The following is a 15,792-nucleotide window of genomic DNA, read 5'->3' as shown; positions in this document are numbered from 1 at the left end:
ACAAATTTTCTAGGCCACAGCCATTCTGGATCATGGTGCTCTAGGGCTCTTTTCTCAAAGCAAATTCTTTTACCTTTGCGATCTCTTGAGGCTGCAAAGGCTGGAGTCCTGCTGTTTCTTGTGATATCCTCAAGCCATCTTTTCCACTGCCCTGTTCCTTCTCAGCAACCAGATTCTCCTCTGCTTTTTCTTTGCAGTCTTCAGCTTTACCAGAGTTTCCTTTTTGGCCAACCATAAAACATTTTAAGTCATTCTGAGGGGCTCTTTTCTCTTGATTCTTAACATAAATCTGGATCAAAGCCCCCAGCAAAAGCCATGCCACTGCCTCAACATTAGACTGCCTTGAAAGTTCTTCTACAAGATTAATTAGTTCTCCACCTTTATTCTTAGTCAAAGTCTCTGAGCATGAGTAAGATGCAGACAAATTTTCTACCAAAGCATAATACACATGATCTAGAGTACAACAGCAAGTGTAGTCTTTCTTTACAACAGAAACCTCCTGAGGCTGATCTCTACAGGCAATATTTCTATCAGCCTTCTGGTCTTCTGAGCTTTCACCAGAATCTCCCATCAGTGCAGCTTAAGGCATTCCAGGGCTGTGTCTTCAGCTAACATCTCTAAACCTTTCCAAACTTTTCCCACTAGCCAGTTTCAAAGGCTCCTGAACCACATGGTTAGGTACAATCACAGCAATGACCCCACTTCTTGGTACCAAAATCTGTCCCACAAGCCAGTTCCAAATCTAACCACTCAAGAGTCACTGTACTAGTTAGCAGATACTTGGGGACTTGAAAAGCTCTGGGGGAGCTAGGTTCTCTAAAATTAATCACACAAACTCCTACTTTCATTTTACAAGTGAGCGTGATAGAATTTCCTCTGGTAAAAGAAGGCCCAAGAATCTGTCTTGTTTTCCTTCCTTCAGGGAGTTGTGTGCCACATTTACAATCAGTATTAATGTTCTGTGAACATTGTTATTCCTGAGGAGAGGGTGGAGACCCAGGACTGTCTCTATGTGGACGTAGGCCCAGAGAAGTCATAAGTTAAGTTTTTCCCAAACTCTAACATTCTCACTAAGGGAATGGAATAAAATAACTATCAGGGTTAGATTTAAGGCTATATGTTTGGAGGTCAAAGCCATCCCTTTCCCTAGATAAATGGGTGGGATTTGCTAACCAGGTTGTAGATGAGAAGCCCATGGTCCTTATACGTAAGTAATATATTTGTGCTGTAATAACAGTACAAAGTTGAGATAAACAGAAAGAAGGAAAATCTACCCATATGTTCAGCACCTACACAAAACCACTATTGACATTTTAGGATGTGCCCTTCTTGGGTTTTTGTTGTAGCGTCACCTTCTCCTTGGATTGGCTACCTTCTGAGCACCCCTCCCTCCCTGAAGGGACTGAGTAACACAGTTCTTTCTCCTGTAGCCACTAGTAGTGTCTGTTAAGGTGTCCAGGATGTGTATAGGTGCATATATAGATACTTTCATCTCCTTGTCTGAAAATTCACACAGGATCACACTTACACCATTGTACACAGAGATAAGTATTTCAGTCATGTCCATCGGAGAACAGAGACTACCAGTGCTTGGAAAGAGACAAAATTATCTGAAGGCAGCAGTTTTGTGTTCAGGAGCACCCCCTGGTGAGTCTGTAGGGGTAGCTTCCACAGCAGTTCTCTAACATCAGCGGTTTGGTGGACACCATCAAACACCTCTACTCGCACATCCCTAAATATATACGGGGTAGGGGTGTTTGAGATGAGAGTAATAGTGACAAGAAAGCTTAGTCTGGTTCTGCAATTATGGTTTATGACATAATTTTGGTTATATAGATGGCATATTAAAAAGGCTAATACACCAAAACAATCACCAGTATTTAGCTCTTTGTGTGTTTTTAAACTAAAGTTAGAACAGAATGTATAGACTTGGGAATATACAGAATCTAAGCATTGGGTGGAACGGGGTCAGGGCAGAGTAGGAAAGGCTCGGTGAGCACTGCTTTTCAATTCCCCAAATCTTTTGACTACTAACTTTAACATATTCCAAATAGAGACCAAGGAGCTTGTAAACAAAATAATCAGAGAAAATAAAAAGGAGGATCATCTCTTTTTTGGGCAACAGAATGATTCCAATTTCAATGCTTTAGGAAGGCTGTGTGATTTTTAAAAATTCAACTCAGGTTCTTTCTCTGTTAAAATATTTTTCTCTAATTATTAAGGTAGTCAGTTGCATTTTTAAAATTTAAAAAGTAAACCCTAACATTCAGAGAATTCATATGATTGTGTGTATCGCTGCTAAATTATGGGTCCAAATTACTCCAACATGTGAGTCATTTGACTGCTTTACTGATTATGAAGTCCTTTGTGTTTTTCTGATGACTGCATAATACCTGATTGCCTTGTTCCTATATAGTGCTTGGCATCAAGAAAATACAGCAAAAATGTCATAATGGAAGAGCTAATAGCTAAATTCCTTCCAGAAGAGTTCAAGGAACGAAAGAGGCTTTATGAAGAGGAAATGGAAGAACTCTCTAAGTATGTATATCTATATGCTTATGTATATGTATTTTTCTGTTTTTGGTTTCATTCATACCAGCTCATGAGAGTTGAATGTACACATTTCTTCCCAGCTCCTCATTCAGTGACACCATGTTGGTGGCTTTAAATTGGCTATGGTGAGAGTATTTACACCATGGAAATCAGCAAGTGCTACAAACTAGGGCTTCTCTCTCTTTGGGAAAACAGTTAACCATTTATCAGCGCACCACTGAAGAAGCATTAAGTCAACCCACTGGCCAGGATGCATGTTGGCACAAGTCATGTGATGTTGCTGGCAGGAGTCATTGGAATGGCTTAACCAGGAGAATTTGTGATGTGTCCAAATTGCCTGCAAATACATAGAAGTCAAGAACTTTGGTGTTGGGCCTGGGTTTGAGATATGTATTGCAATCTGAGAAGACTTCATGACCCTTTCTGGGCTTCAGTAACTTGGAGATAACAATAGTTCTTACCCCATGGACTTATGCAAAACCAATGCTGGTACATGGTTAGTGTGTCATACATGGTAATGGCGCTGATACTTGTTATATGCTTGCTCTGCTGTGCACACATGAGAGGTGATGGCAGGGATGGTAACAGACTTGAGACTTCAAGCTCTCTGCCTGCTCACCTGGCAGAGCGAGCAGGAGGTGATCATGAGTTTCTGGTCCTCTTGCTGCTGCCCTAAGGGGGCAGTGAAATTCTTACAGCGTTCTAGAGGTGCGGTCTTGATGACATAAAACTGTTCTTGTTTTATGCCTACCTTGTAGAGAACATTTCTAAAGTGTCACTGATTTGTTTGAATGTGCCTTTCACTTTGAATAATATTTTCCCCCAAAACTAGAAGTCATTATTCTCTCATTGATTGATTTATATTGGAACTACTCGGGGCATCTTTATATTCCATTCTTATTCTCCAGTTAACATTGAGCTAACTCAAATATCACTTAAAATTTATTAATAAATACTGGAATATACTAGGAGGATTTCTATTTAAAGGAATCCTAAACCTGACTTTTTTGAGATTTAGGCAAATGATCTTGTATTTCTTAGTAGGTTTAGATGCATATGTTTCTGCATTAGATTCACTAGACAAATAAGAAGACTGGGACCCACAAGGACCTGGCACAGTTGGGGATTTCCTGGTGGGATGTTTGTCTGAATTTTTAGGGGTATTTTTTGAAAGGCAAACTCCTGAGTACTAACTGCAGGGCTGATATGTCATTATATTTGGGGCTGTGGTGGTCCAGTCATCAGGATTTAAGGGTCTCTGATGACTGTGATGTACAGGAGCATTTGAGTATCACTGGGCTGGATTCTTGCCTGTTTCTTGCTTGCTTCTCCTGCTACCTGGGCTTGCTGTGCACATTCTCTGAGGGACTTTGCAAATTTGCGAAGTTCATGAAGACCTTGCAGAGAATTTTTCACCACAGCTCTGTATAGCTGTGTGCACTTATACCATCAATATCCTTTCTTCTTCAACAAAGAAGTCATTTTGAGTGGAGAGGCGAAAGAAAGAAAAAAATATGCAGCATAGCTATCACCCACAATGTTAAGCTATTGGAAGACTTCTTTAGCCAAAGGATAGGGTGTGCAATGCCAGTGTCAGTCTCTCAGAGCTCAGACCAGCCTTTGCAACAATAATGGGACTCAGCTGGCAGCATCAGTTGCATGTCAGTGTTTTTCTTTTTAAAGGCTCATTCCCTTTACTTGGGGGGACTACATGGTAATGTTTAACCAGCCTTTCTGTGCTTTGCGCCATTGCTTTGAGACCCATCTCATTTGCTCTTCTTCACAGCTTAAATAAGAATGTGCCTATTTTCGTGTGTACCATGGCCTATCCAACCGTTCCTTGTCCCCTGCACATCTTTGAGCCTTGTTACCGCCTGATGATCCGGAGATGCATTGAGACAGGCACGAGACAGTTTGGCATGTGCCTTGGAGATCCTGTCAAAGGGTAAGTGAAGAGCCCTGGGAGGGAGTAAAGAAGCCTTGGGTAGAGAGGGATTTCTGTTTTACTTTGAGGTGCTCACAGAGGTGGGGAGCTCATGAGGTTTAGCTAGCTCAAGAACAAGAGCACTTGTAAGGATCACAGTTCCTCTGGTGCCTAGTGTACTATGTAAGAAAATATCGATGTAAAAGAAACACAAAATTAATCTTTTGTTAAGCAGGTGGTATATATCATAAAACTTGTTTTCTAGGAGTGTGGGCTCGGGAGTCAAACTGCCTAGGCTCATATTCGAGTTCTAACCTTGGAGCAAATTTGACTTTGGGCAAGTTACCTAACCTTTCTGCATTTAGTTTTTTTGTCTGTTAAGAAAGTATGTAATATGCTGATCTCATTCAGTTTGCTTGTGTGTGGTGGTTGATGAGTTAAGAATGTACATAAAATGCTCAATGCAATTCCTGGCTTTGCAAGTCTATTTTGGGATACTGTAACAGAATACCATAGATCTGAGTGATTTATAAGCAATAAAAATTTATTTGTCCTGATTCTGGAAGCTGGCAAGTCCAAAATCAAGGTGCCAGCACCTGTTAGGAGACTTCTGGTGGTTTTATAACATGGCAAAAGGGAAACAACAGTGTGAGAGAAAGGAGGACCAACCTGTCCTTTTATAATAAATGCACACCTGCAAAACAGCATCAATCCATTTTGAGGACAGAACCCTCATAGCCTAATCATTGCTTAATGGTCCTACTTCTTACCATTGTTACAGTGTCAATTACATTTCAACATGGATTTTGAGGGGGACAAGCATTCAATCCTTAGCCTTGGCACATAGGATGTACTCAATGATAGCACGTATACCAGTACGTTGAGATTTTCTTCATACACTGTATAGGCACTTCCTATTCAATAGTTGTAGCTGTAATCCCTGGAGCATGTAAATAGGCAGAAGTCCCTTGAGGTATATACTGCAGTGTTGTATAAATGGCTGGGGTTCTGGGCTTAGGAAATAAAACTTACCAAAGATCTACTTTCTTGACTTTATTCCCAATAAACAGGTTTGCAGAATATGGCTGCATCCTAGAGATCAGAAATGTTCAGTTCTTTGCTGATGGTCGCTCAGTGGTTGACAGCATAGGCAAGAGGCGTTTCAAGGTGCTCCATCAGGGCCAGCGGGATGGCTACAACACAGCCGACATTGAATACATTGAAGATCAAAAGGTGAGAGTGGCTAGTGCCAAGAATCCCAAAGCCGGTCTCCCCCTGTAACTTGACATATGAAGATCATTGCAGGATTTCTCAAAATTATCTTGGGGCATTGGGATTTCTCACCAAATTTCTGCAGCTGAATGCTGCTGGATTGCTGTCCTGTTGCAGAATGGCGGTGAAAGCACCCATTGTCCTGGCTCGCCCTGCTGAGCTGCTGAGTGGCAGTCATGCATGAGAAATGCTACCCTAGACCAACCCTGGGGCCTGGACAGCCTAAGGGTTGCACCTCTGCTCAGAGCACTAAGGGGTAGATCTGGAGTGGGGTTTACACATGTGTATTTTATCTAGCAGTTCAGTTTTACTACATTTTAAAACTTGTTTCTTTTGCTATCATTGTAGATTTCATACATGCATTTGTAGTTTTAAATGCACAACCTGACTAGGAGCCCTTTCCCTAAAGCAGAATCATCCAGCACTTCCTAAAACAGAAAGATGACATGCAGTTAATGCTTGGTTTTCTTAGGTAATGGATAGAAGAGGTCAATAATCCCATGTTAATTTGTATTTGTATTCACTGAGTCATATATTAATAAATATTTGATCAATCCCCAAATCTGTTTGACTTTGATGATACACACTGAGACACATATACATTCATGTATCTCCTCACAGTGAACAATGGGAAGATAGGTGTAAAAATGGATAAGACAGAGGTATAAGTCATCATTACATGCTTTAAAACATGCCTTCTCCCAGGCCTGTTTGAGCCTCTGGCTTTTTGTGTATCTTCCTGTTTCAGCTACTCTAGCCAGTCAAACTTTTCCCTTCCTCCCCCTCAACCATGTTTATACACAGTCCAGCACCTGGCTGTGGAGTGTTTCACATTTCACCTAGGAGGCAGCTAGGATGCTGAAAGAGAGTCAGGTGTCAGAAGCAACTTCGGGAGCGTGGGGAGTATACAGAATGTTGCACTTCATGGTGATTCTTTCAGGTTCAGGGAGAAGACTGTGCTGAGCTCATGGGATTGCATAACTGTGTCTACGAGCAAGCATCATCATGGTTTCACTCACTCAAATCATCTCTGAAGAATCGAATACTCAATCACTTTGGTCCAATGCCAGAGAAAGATGCAGATCCCCAGGTATATAAAATGTCTCTTTATACTGGGTTGGTCCACCAGATGGGAGTTCCTAAAATTTGTGAGTAGATGAGTTCTACCCAGCAAATAAATGCAGAGAGGAAGATGGATCCAAAGTGGTATTGTTCAACTGGTCAGTGAGCATCATGGGTAAGAGCGAAAGGATCCTAAGTTAGGACTGGTGTAACTGAAGTAAGGTGTGAGAACTTGGATCCAACGTAGATGTTGAGAGATAACAAGGTGAGGGAATGGAACATAGGCACCAGCAGCGGAAAAATCTTCAGTGGAAGTCCACATTCATGCCATGGTAACATTAGGGTTTCAAGATGTGTACAGGAGCTAGGAGAAAGGGCCAAGTATGCTACATATTCAAGGCTGGCCACAGAAACTTGTCACATTCATGCCCATCCAGCTCAGCCCTCCCAGTCTAAACCCTTGCTATTGTCCACATCAAGGGTGAACAGGTTCTGAGATTGATGCCATCTTTAAATTTGCCCTTGGCTGAACTATCTAAGAGGATATTTCACTAGATTCCACTGGATAGATCTTCTTCCTTAGGGAATAGGCCCATATGTGAGATCAAGCCATAGTCACAAGCTCTCCAGGAAAGTGGAGAGAGTTACACCAGTCTTTACTTGCTTGCTGTACTTTCAGAGAACTCCAGCTTTGTAAAGACTTCCTTCCTAAGACAAGGCTGGAGCTATCCTGAAGCAATGTTTCCTTACAGCCACCACTTCCCAAACTCTGAGCTGGCTCTCCTACATTATCATTCCTATGCCTTCTTTGATTCTTAGGCTAATTCTTGACTCTGTCACAATAGAAAAATATGAATCTATTATATTCTGGCTCCTCTGCTAATAGACTGGTTTTGCTTACCTTTCGAACAGCATGACCTTGGGTAAATCCTTTCCTTTTTCTTACCTTTTCTTTAAAATAAGAGAGGTGGATAGAGAAGTCTCTAAAGACCCCTCTTTTTCTTGAATTTTGGGGCTCCAAACCACCTATCTTATCCCTAATGGGCTGAAATGTCCTGCTATTCTCTAGGCCATGGAGATGGCCCCTCTCTTCATATGTAAAAGCATTGTGACATTTGATGGGAGAAGGACCAGTGAGGGTTTCTCAGTGACCCAGCTCCTGGCTCTGAGCCATGGTGACTCAGGACTACAGCATAGCTCTGAGCAAGCTCATGATCAAGCTTAATGTTCCTCTTCACTTGCTGGGATGTATTCCCCCCTGTCAGGCAAGAGAGAGATCAGCAATGCTGACCACATCTTCCATAGGAGAAAATACAGATGCCGCACTGTGATTCATAAGGGATTAATGATATGGAAAGCTGAAATCTTGGGTTTCATTTCCTTTCTTGCTAGTTATTATGTATCTTTCGTGGTGACGATATCAGAAAAAAGACAAAAACTTAAACTGAAACTAATACGGTTTGCTGTGGCCAAAGCTACATCCCCTAGAGTCCCATGAACAGGAATATTCTAAGCCTCAGGAGGAAGTTTCTTAGAAACCACCACATATGTTAAAGATCTTTATTGATGACTCTGGCAAAGTTCAGAGTGTCAGTCTAATATCCAGAAATGATCAAGGGGGCAGAACATGTTAGAGATTGCAGTGAAGGACAAAGAGGAATCCAGATGAAGATAAGAGGCACAAAAAACACAGAGGGCAAAGAGATTTGAGGGGAATCAGATGAACCAGTTTGGAGCCATATAATCCTAGGTAGAGGGGGTTCAGGAAGAAAATGGTTCTCTCCTAAAGTCAACTTTCTGAAAGTTGTGAGAAGCAAACTCATTTTAGTTTTAGTAAGAAATAAGTCATCAGCGTTTAAAATGTATGCTCAGAAAGTTCATTACAAATGGAATCTTGGCAAAGGATTTATATGGGGTGAGAAGCCTCTTTAAGGGAAACCTGGGAGCTCGAACGCGTTTTCTAATTGGAAATTGTGCAGCGTGACGCTGCTGTTCTTTCAGACTGTAAATCACAGCTTGTGGTTGCAGAGAAGATAGCAGAGGCCCTGCGTAGATCCTGGTATATCTGGACTACTGCTTTCAGCCAGAGTAAGATAATGAAGGGAGATGGGAGACTCACAAAGCCCAAGGAATCACTAAAGGCCTGCGGAAGTGTACATCAGTTCAAAGGATCTAAACAGAATCTCAGAAGTGGGAGAAACTAAGTAGTAGATATTTTAGCTCAGAAAATCACACTGGATAGGAGGCATCTTTTATTTGTTAGGATATTGGTGTGTTTGCTTCAATAAGTATTAAAAATGTGTTTGCTTCAATAAGTATCAAACAAGACAGGAAGCCTAAGTCTGCAGGGCTAGGGCCATTCTATTCCATGAGAATATTCAAAGAACCAGGCTCTTTCATCACAAATCTCTATTGTCTATAGAATGTTTCCTCTGTCCTCTTAATTGAGGAAGGCTGATCATCACCATGTCTATGATCTAGCTAGGGGAAAGGAGAGAAAAAAGAAGGCAAAGGGCACATGCCGCTTTCCTAGAGCATACACAGAAATTACCCAGATCACATCTTCCCTTTATATCTCAGACAAAACTTTGTCTTATGGCCTCACTTAGCTGCAAGGAGGCTGAGAAATAAAGTGCCCTTACCCACCCCCATGGCTATATGCATGCTAAAATAACGGAGAAGTAGATATGGAGGCTATTAGCAGTCTCTACCACACACAGGAGCAGTTAGACCAGGGATATTTACTTTGGGCTTTGGAAATCTGCAGAGTGCTATGGCTTGCATGGGAATAGGATGAACCCATTGTGTTTTTCTGTTGCAGATTAACCCGAACGGCCCAGCCTGGTGCTGGTGGACATTAGCTGTTCTTCCTTTGGAAAGTCGAGCTCAGCTCCCGTTTCTCGCAATGAGATCCTTAAAGGATAGGCTGAATGGTATTCGGCGAATCCTGGCTTTTATATCCCGAAACCAAAACTAGTGAGAGTGGATTGCTGAAGAGAACCGCGCACCCTCCCTGCTTCCTTGTGAAGGAGATCTGCTTGTAAATATATCTAATTGCAATAACATCTTAACAGAAGAGGTTATCAAACAGAGGTGTGTTTCCCTACTTTTGATCACACAGAGAAATCAAGTAGAAAGACCAAATGAATGTGACCTGTTTGAAACTTTCTGTCTTAAGATTCTTCTTGAGATGCTGCACAACTACATAAACTGCAGAAGTGTTTAAGAGCCCAGGAAAAAAAATGTTTTTAACATAAGATTTTCTGGAAGTTTAACATGATTTGCTTTAGTTTTTCTTTCTTTCATAGGTGAATGACTGTGTGGTTGAAATGTGAAGCAAAGATACTAATAATGTTGCTGCATTATTTCACTGACTTGAGTTCTCATTCCAAATGGTTCAGGTTTTATAGAGCATTGTGTAAAATAATGTTCATACTTCTGTTTTAATAATTTATTTTTTGCACTACTGTATCCTTTTTTCTACATGTATGTTTGTAACTATTTAACTGTACATTGCTAAAAGGCCACTGCTTTATTTATTGATGTGGTTTACCATGTACCTAGGGGGAATTACAATACTAGAAATGTGCAATTTTTGCTTCAAAACCTTTTTACTACATTGATCCCAGTTCTTGAACTGTTTCCATGTCTATCCTAGTAGAAGTTTAAAAGGACTTCAAAATGATGCTAAGATGATCCATAGTCACAGATTATGCTTTTCTAGTTTTAATTAAATGACATGAAATACTTTAATGATTTGGCATAGGTTATGGCATATTCCCAGGTAAAGTAAAATAATCCATTTTCTATGTGTAACAGACCAAGGCTGAAAGGATTATTGTTCTAGAACAATAATTAGATTGTGTCTTTAATTACAGCATATTATGGGCATTTATTTCAGCAATCTGACTAGAAGGGATGGCTTTTGAAAGTATAGCAGCTCATAGCCATTCCCAGCTAGCCTGCACTCCCCACCTCTGCTCGCTATTCTGAAGATGAAGACCTGGGCTTAAAGGCTTGATGAAGGACTATTTGTTATTTAAAGTGTAAAGAAGTCAGATAAGTAGAACCCTTTAAAAGTACAGTATTTTAAAACAATCAGACAACCTATGGTTTTATCAAAACATTGCCTTTCCTTCTAGTTGCAAGGGGCCAAAGATTTCAATATAGGGGAAGAAAAAGGAAGTAAAAGTAAGCATTATTTAGCTTGCCTAGTGGTAGTTTGATTCCTTTCATGTCCAAAGAACCTGAAAAATATAATGAGTATAGGAAAGTCATTATGTCAGAGTGAAAAAGTTAGGGCCAGGAAAAAGCGAGTTGTTGTGTTTGTACCTTCATGTAGATTGCCCTCCCTTGTGTGATTCTGGACAGGTGTGTTATTCACTAGAAGCCCCCTCACTCTGTTCAGGTGAGAGGGTCAGGCTTCAAGTAATTATAATAAGTCCCTGACTGAATAAGTTCTGTTCCGGGAGAACTGTTCATAAGTTGGATTCATATGTAGGCAGATAAAATGAGTTTTATACAGTACACCTATCAAAGTTCACAACTTGAATGTTCATAAGTCAGGGACTAACTGTAGTCTAACTTCTATACTGCCACCAGTAGTCAGAAACAGGAATGGGCACAGGAGATGATCCAGATGATATTTAGGAGATTCATGTAAGCAGAAACCATACTATCTTCTCACTTCTTAGTGGATGCTGTGTTGGCAGAGCATTATGTTAACAGGTTTGATGCTCGTAGTGGGCTGGGTTGGAGAAGAATGCAAGTAGAGTAGATGGAGTGGAAAGACCTGTCTGCCCAGGAAAACCCTACAAGGCTCAAGGTACAGGAAATTAGAGCCCCTTCCCCCATGCCCAACTATGTGTGCATAGTCTTGGTGCAACAGTTTCTTTTTTTTAATTTTAAAGAGACTAAAAAATAAGAAAAAAACATTAAAAACGATACAGAATTTCAAAACAAGATGATTGCATATTGTTATCTTCAAAGTAGTTGTTCAGATTACCAGATATAATCATGTAAAGTTGGTCAAAAAATTGTAAGGTGCAGCAGTTTTTTATTCTGTAGTGTAAGAACAACAAAGAAAAGGTCGTAAGTTTCTCTATTTACTAAATGTGTTGCTTTGACAAGTGATTTAACTTTGGCTGAGCCCATTTCCTCAGTGAAATGGTAGTGCTAAATACTGCATATAGGCTTGTTATGAACATTAAATGAAATATGCCTGAAGCCCCTTAGCATGGCAGCTTGACTAGAGGAGATACTTAACAAATCAGAGCTATTACTATATTGGTCATAGTTACAGAATATCCTCAAAAGCCATATTTGCATAAAACACTGCCTTTACATGCAGTTCCCACTTGCAACCCCTTTAATTTGGTTGAGGGAATCTGCACCGCTGATTTTTGACCATAACTTGTTGGCTTATAGGTGGTTCCTTCTGGGATGAATTCTGTTTGGGAAAGTGAAAAGACTGGAGAACAAATAAGAGTCAGAGGCAAGGACTAGAAGTACTATGCCAACAAATGGTTTCCTATGTTAATAACTGCTAAAAAGCAGTGTTGCTTGGAAATCTAGCATGTCTGGTAGAAAGGAAGCCTTAAATTCTGCTCCATTAGAAAAACAAAATCATCACTCCCAGTTCTCCAAAATGTATTGAGAATCTCACCTGTGCCAGGATGATTGGATTTCACAATCTCTGACTTTTGTGTTTAGTTCATAAATGGTGAACAGTATTTCTTTATGCTGCCCAAAGTAACAGATTCAAAAAAATGTATTGAGATCCCACCATGTGCCAGATATGAAGCCAGATAATCTCCCATACCTGAGTTTATTAAATGATCTCTTTTTTAGGAGTAGTTATCCCCATATAATGGATAAGAAAACTGAGGTCAAAAATGATAAATACTTTGCCAAGGTCATGTGGTCCTCTGGTAAATAGCTGAGCTTGATTTTGAATGCATTTCTTTGCAGATTTAAAAAATTTTAAATAGTTTGTGTTACACATAATTTTATTTAACAGACATGGCACCCTAGAAGCTCCCAATGGGAAGATGCAGATAAAGTAAAATTCACTTATCCAGCACATTTCTATTAAGTAAAAAATGAAGCTTGATTTCTTTTTTCTCTTTTTTATTATAAAAAATAAAAGCAGGAAAACATATTAACAGACAGACATCCATTTACAAAATAGCATAAGAACAATACAAACAAAACAGAGTTACAGACAAAGTTGTAGGAAATTAACCATGGTTGTTGTATTACTTATTGATGTCTTCAAAGTGGAAGTTTGATTTCTCAATAAAGTTTTAAATCATAGAATGCTCCTTGACAAGAGAGCACTCAACTCCTGCACATGTAAGTCTTGGTTAGGCAGAATTGCACTTTACGGTCAGTAGCCTAGAGACATAGGTGGGTTGTTTTATGGTAAGTTTATGTAATGGTGGGAGGCAGGCTAAACCTTGGCTGTCTTTGGTTTGTACTTGAACAGAATCATCAACTGGATTTGACCATTTTTACCATTTGTAAATTGGTTTTGCTGTCCAGCTTGGAAATGAAGGAAGAGTATATAGAAAAAAGACGTAATTCTAAATCTAGGCCAGAAAAGCAAGACTTCCCCCTTGGTATATAGTGCCACTCATTGGGGTGGTTTTCCTGTTTGTTGTGACTGACTCAGTCTTTTCCTGGTAGGTTATTTTCTGTATGTATAGGTATACACACCGACACACATATACCAGGTTGCAAGCAGACATTATGCCTTTCTGCTTTGTACCACACTACTGCTGCTAGCTAATAACCAGCAAAATGTAGTAAATGAGAAATGAAGAAATTAGTTTTCTGTAGACAACTTGGAGACAAGAGGGCATGCCCCTGACTTAGGGGGGCACAACTGACTATTTCAGCAGCTAGCCTTTTCTGAAGGCCATCTGCTTCTAGCCCAGTGCTGCCTCAGCACCAGGGTCAACTCACGTCATTATGTGTGTGATGCTTCAAGCTCTGCCTGTGGAGCTGACCCGGGCTCAGATAATCCCCGGTGACCAGCCTTGGGAGCAGCAGAGCTCCTGAGGCCGGTTCATAGTACCCAGAGGTCTCCTACTATCAACAGATTGCATACTGTTGATGGACTGCAATCCATTGGGAATTGCGTCGCCCCTGCCAACTCTATTCCCAACAGGAGCGTTTTGTTCAGGGCCTCCTTCCTTGAGTTTGCTGTTGACTTTGCATCCATTTCTATTCACCAAGGCAGAATCATAGCAAAGGTATATGGCAGTGGAAGGCAGACCAGATACTGGGAAAGGGCCTGTTCTCAGCCTACGCTTGGGCCTAGTGAGTAAGATTTTAGTTCATGATTAAAGACAGTTCTGAAAAGCAGCCAGCTGCATGGGCTCCACTTTGCCCTGCCTCCGAAGTGCGGAGAGAAGGAACGTAAATGAGCCATGTAAAATGTACACGTTCAATCCATTTTAGAGTGATAGCTCCACTTATCAGTTTAACTATTTAATAATCTGGATTATGTGCATCCAGACTTGAGATGAAGAGATTTTTCACTTACGAGTGGATATTTTTTAAACATGTTAAATTAACCTCCAGAGAGAAGTGCCTGTAATCTCTGTTCCTGGTGTCACTTTAAAGCTTTGCTATTCATGACTCTGTAGCTGTTTTCAAAACTTTTCGCAGCAAATGTGATTAACTGAAGTTTACAAAGCAACACTGTAGCTTATGCATCATTTTAAAAGTTGATTAACATTCATCTATTGTTAAAGCAATGACAATAAACAACAGCGAAATAAAAAGAGAGCAAATAGCTTAACATGGCACCATCAGCTTATCTTAGGTAAACTAGTTTTGTCATTGTATGCAGTTCTCAGTAATGCCAGGATTAAAATGTCGAACAAGCTACTTAAACAGTGGCAGCTGTGGATGTGTGCTTGTTTTCCATTTGTCAAGCAGTAATTTTACTCTTGCACTGTAATGAAGGGAAATTAAGATATTTCTCCCCTATATTGCTATTCAACTACCTCTATATGCTTGATTTCTTTTTAGGGGTTCCCTTCTTTCAAGTCTGTATAAAAAAGTTTCAGCTCATCTATGTTGTAGTAGCAATGTAATATAGACAGTCTTTGTGAAAGTTGTTTGTTCATTAATAAAAGTTTCCTACTGTCTCACTTTGTACATAACAAAACTGTACTCATACCTTAGGAAATGAATTACCTTTCTTATCACTTTGTTGGAACTTGAATAGAAAAGAGAACTATGGGAACATGTATTTTGTTCTTGTTCCTACTGGTTATATTTGCTCAGAAGATCCATTTAGAATCTGGGGATGTAGCTTAGTGGTAGAACGCTTGCATAGCACTTGCAAGAAATTGGGTTCCGTGCACAACACTGCAAAAAAAGTCCTTTAAGGAAATAGGCCTGCGCTTTGACAGCAAACTCATGTATGTGTGGCAGTGAGCCAGGTGTGAATGGATTAATATGACCGATGTGTTCTGAAACACTAGTCATAGATTAAGGCTTTTTCCTTTAAAAGCACCAGAAAACTCTGCTTTTAAAAAATTCTGTTGAAGTTTTTTGTTCAGTAATGTATCCCTAGTTTATTTGTAAATCCAAACATCCCTATATCATGTTTTCTTAAAGCAGAGTATACTACCGACAGTTTTCTTTAGCACTATAAAATGTTCAAAAAAGCAAACTACATGTTTTTATTTTAATTGGATAGTTTATTAACACCAACCGACAGCTAAGGCTCAAAGCATGTACATTTTTTATGCTCTGCTGGGGACTAAGGCTGGGGCCTTTTGCATGCTAGACTAGCAAGCTACTGCCCCCATCCCACTATGACCCCTTTTTGATAGAAAAATTGGTAAAATTGTTTGGGACAGTGAGTGGTACTGACCAAGTAAGAGACTTTTAGCAACATCCCATAATCTCCACAGTGCTGAATATTGTGCTGTGCCATTGATGGTTTTATACATGTTCTGTTT

At 40.1% G+C, this 15,792-nt stretch overlaps 1 protein-coding gene across 3 annotated transcripts in view; it reads left to right on the top strand.

Annotated features, from left to right (window-relative positions):
• Positions 1-12,995, top strand: part of Lonrf3 (LON peptidase N-terminal domain and ring finger 3) — a 37,228-nt gene extending 24,233 nt beyond the window's left edge. For all 3 annotated transcript variants that reach the window (XM_005410453.2, XM_005410455.2, XM_005410454.2), the window contains 5 exons: positions 2,417-2,538; positions 4,340-4,498; positions 5,548-5,710; positions 6,690-6,839; positions 9,633-12,995. In XM_005410453.2, coding sequence (XP_005410510.1) covers positions 2,417-2,538; positions 4,340-4,498; positions 5,548-5,710; positions 6,690-6,839; positions 9,633-9,788 — 750 coding nt within the window. In that variant the 3' untranslated portion in view covers positions 9,789-12,995. The remainder of the gene's footprint in view (positions 1-2,416; positions 2,539-4,339; positions 4,499-5,547; positions 5,711-6,689; positions 6,840-9,632) is intronic.
• Positions 12,996-15,792: the final 2,797 nt, after the last annotated feature.

Source organism: Chinchilla lanigera, unplaced genomic scaffold, assembly GCF_000276665.1.
Source record: "Chinchilla lanigera isolate Chin_1 unplaced genomic scaffold, ChiLan1.0 scaffold00133, whole genome shotgun sequence".
NCBI classification, from domain to species: domain Eukaryota; kingdom Metazoa; phylum Chordata; class Mammalia; order Rodentia; family Chinchillidae; genus Chinchilla; species Chinchilla lanigera.
Note: the sequence above shows the minus strand (reverse complement) of the source record. Positions and strands in the feature narration are given on the sequence as shown.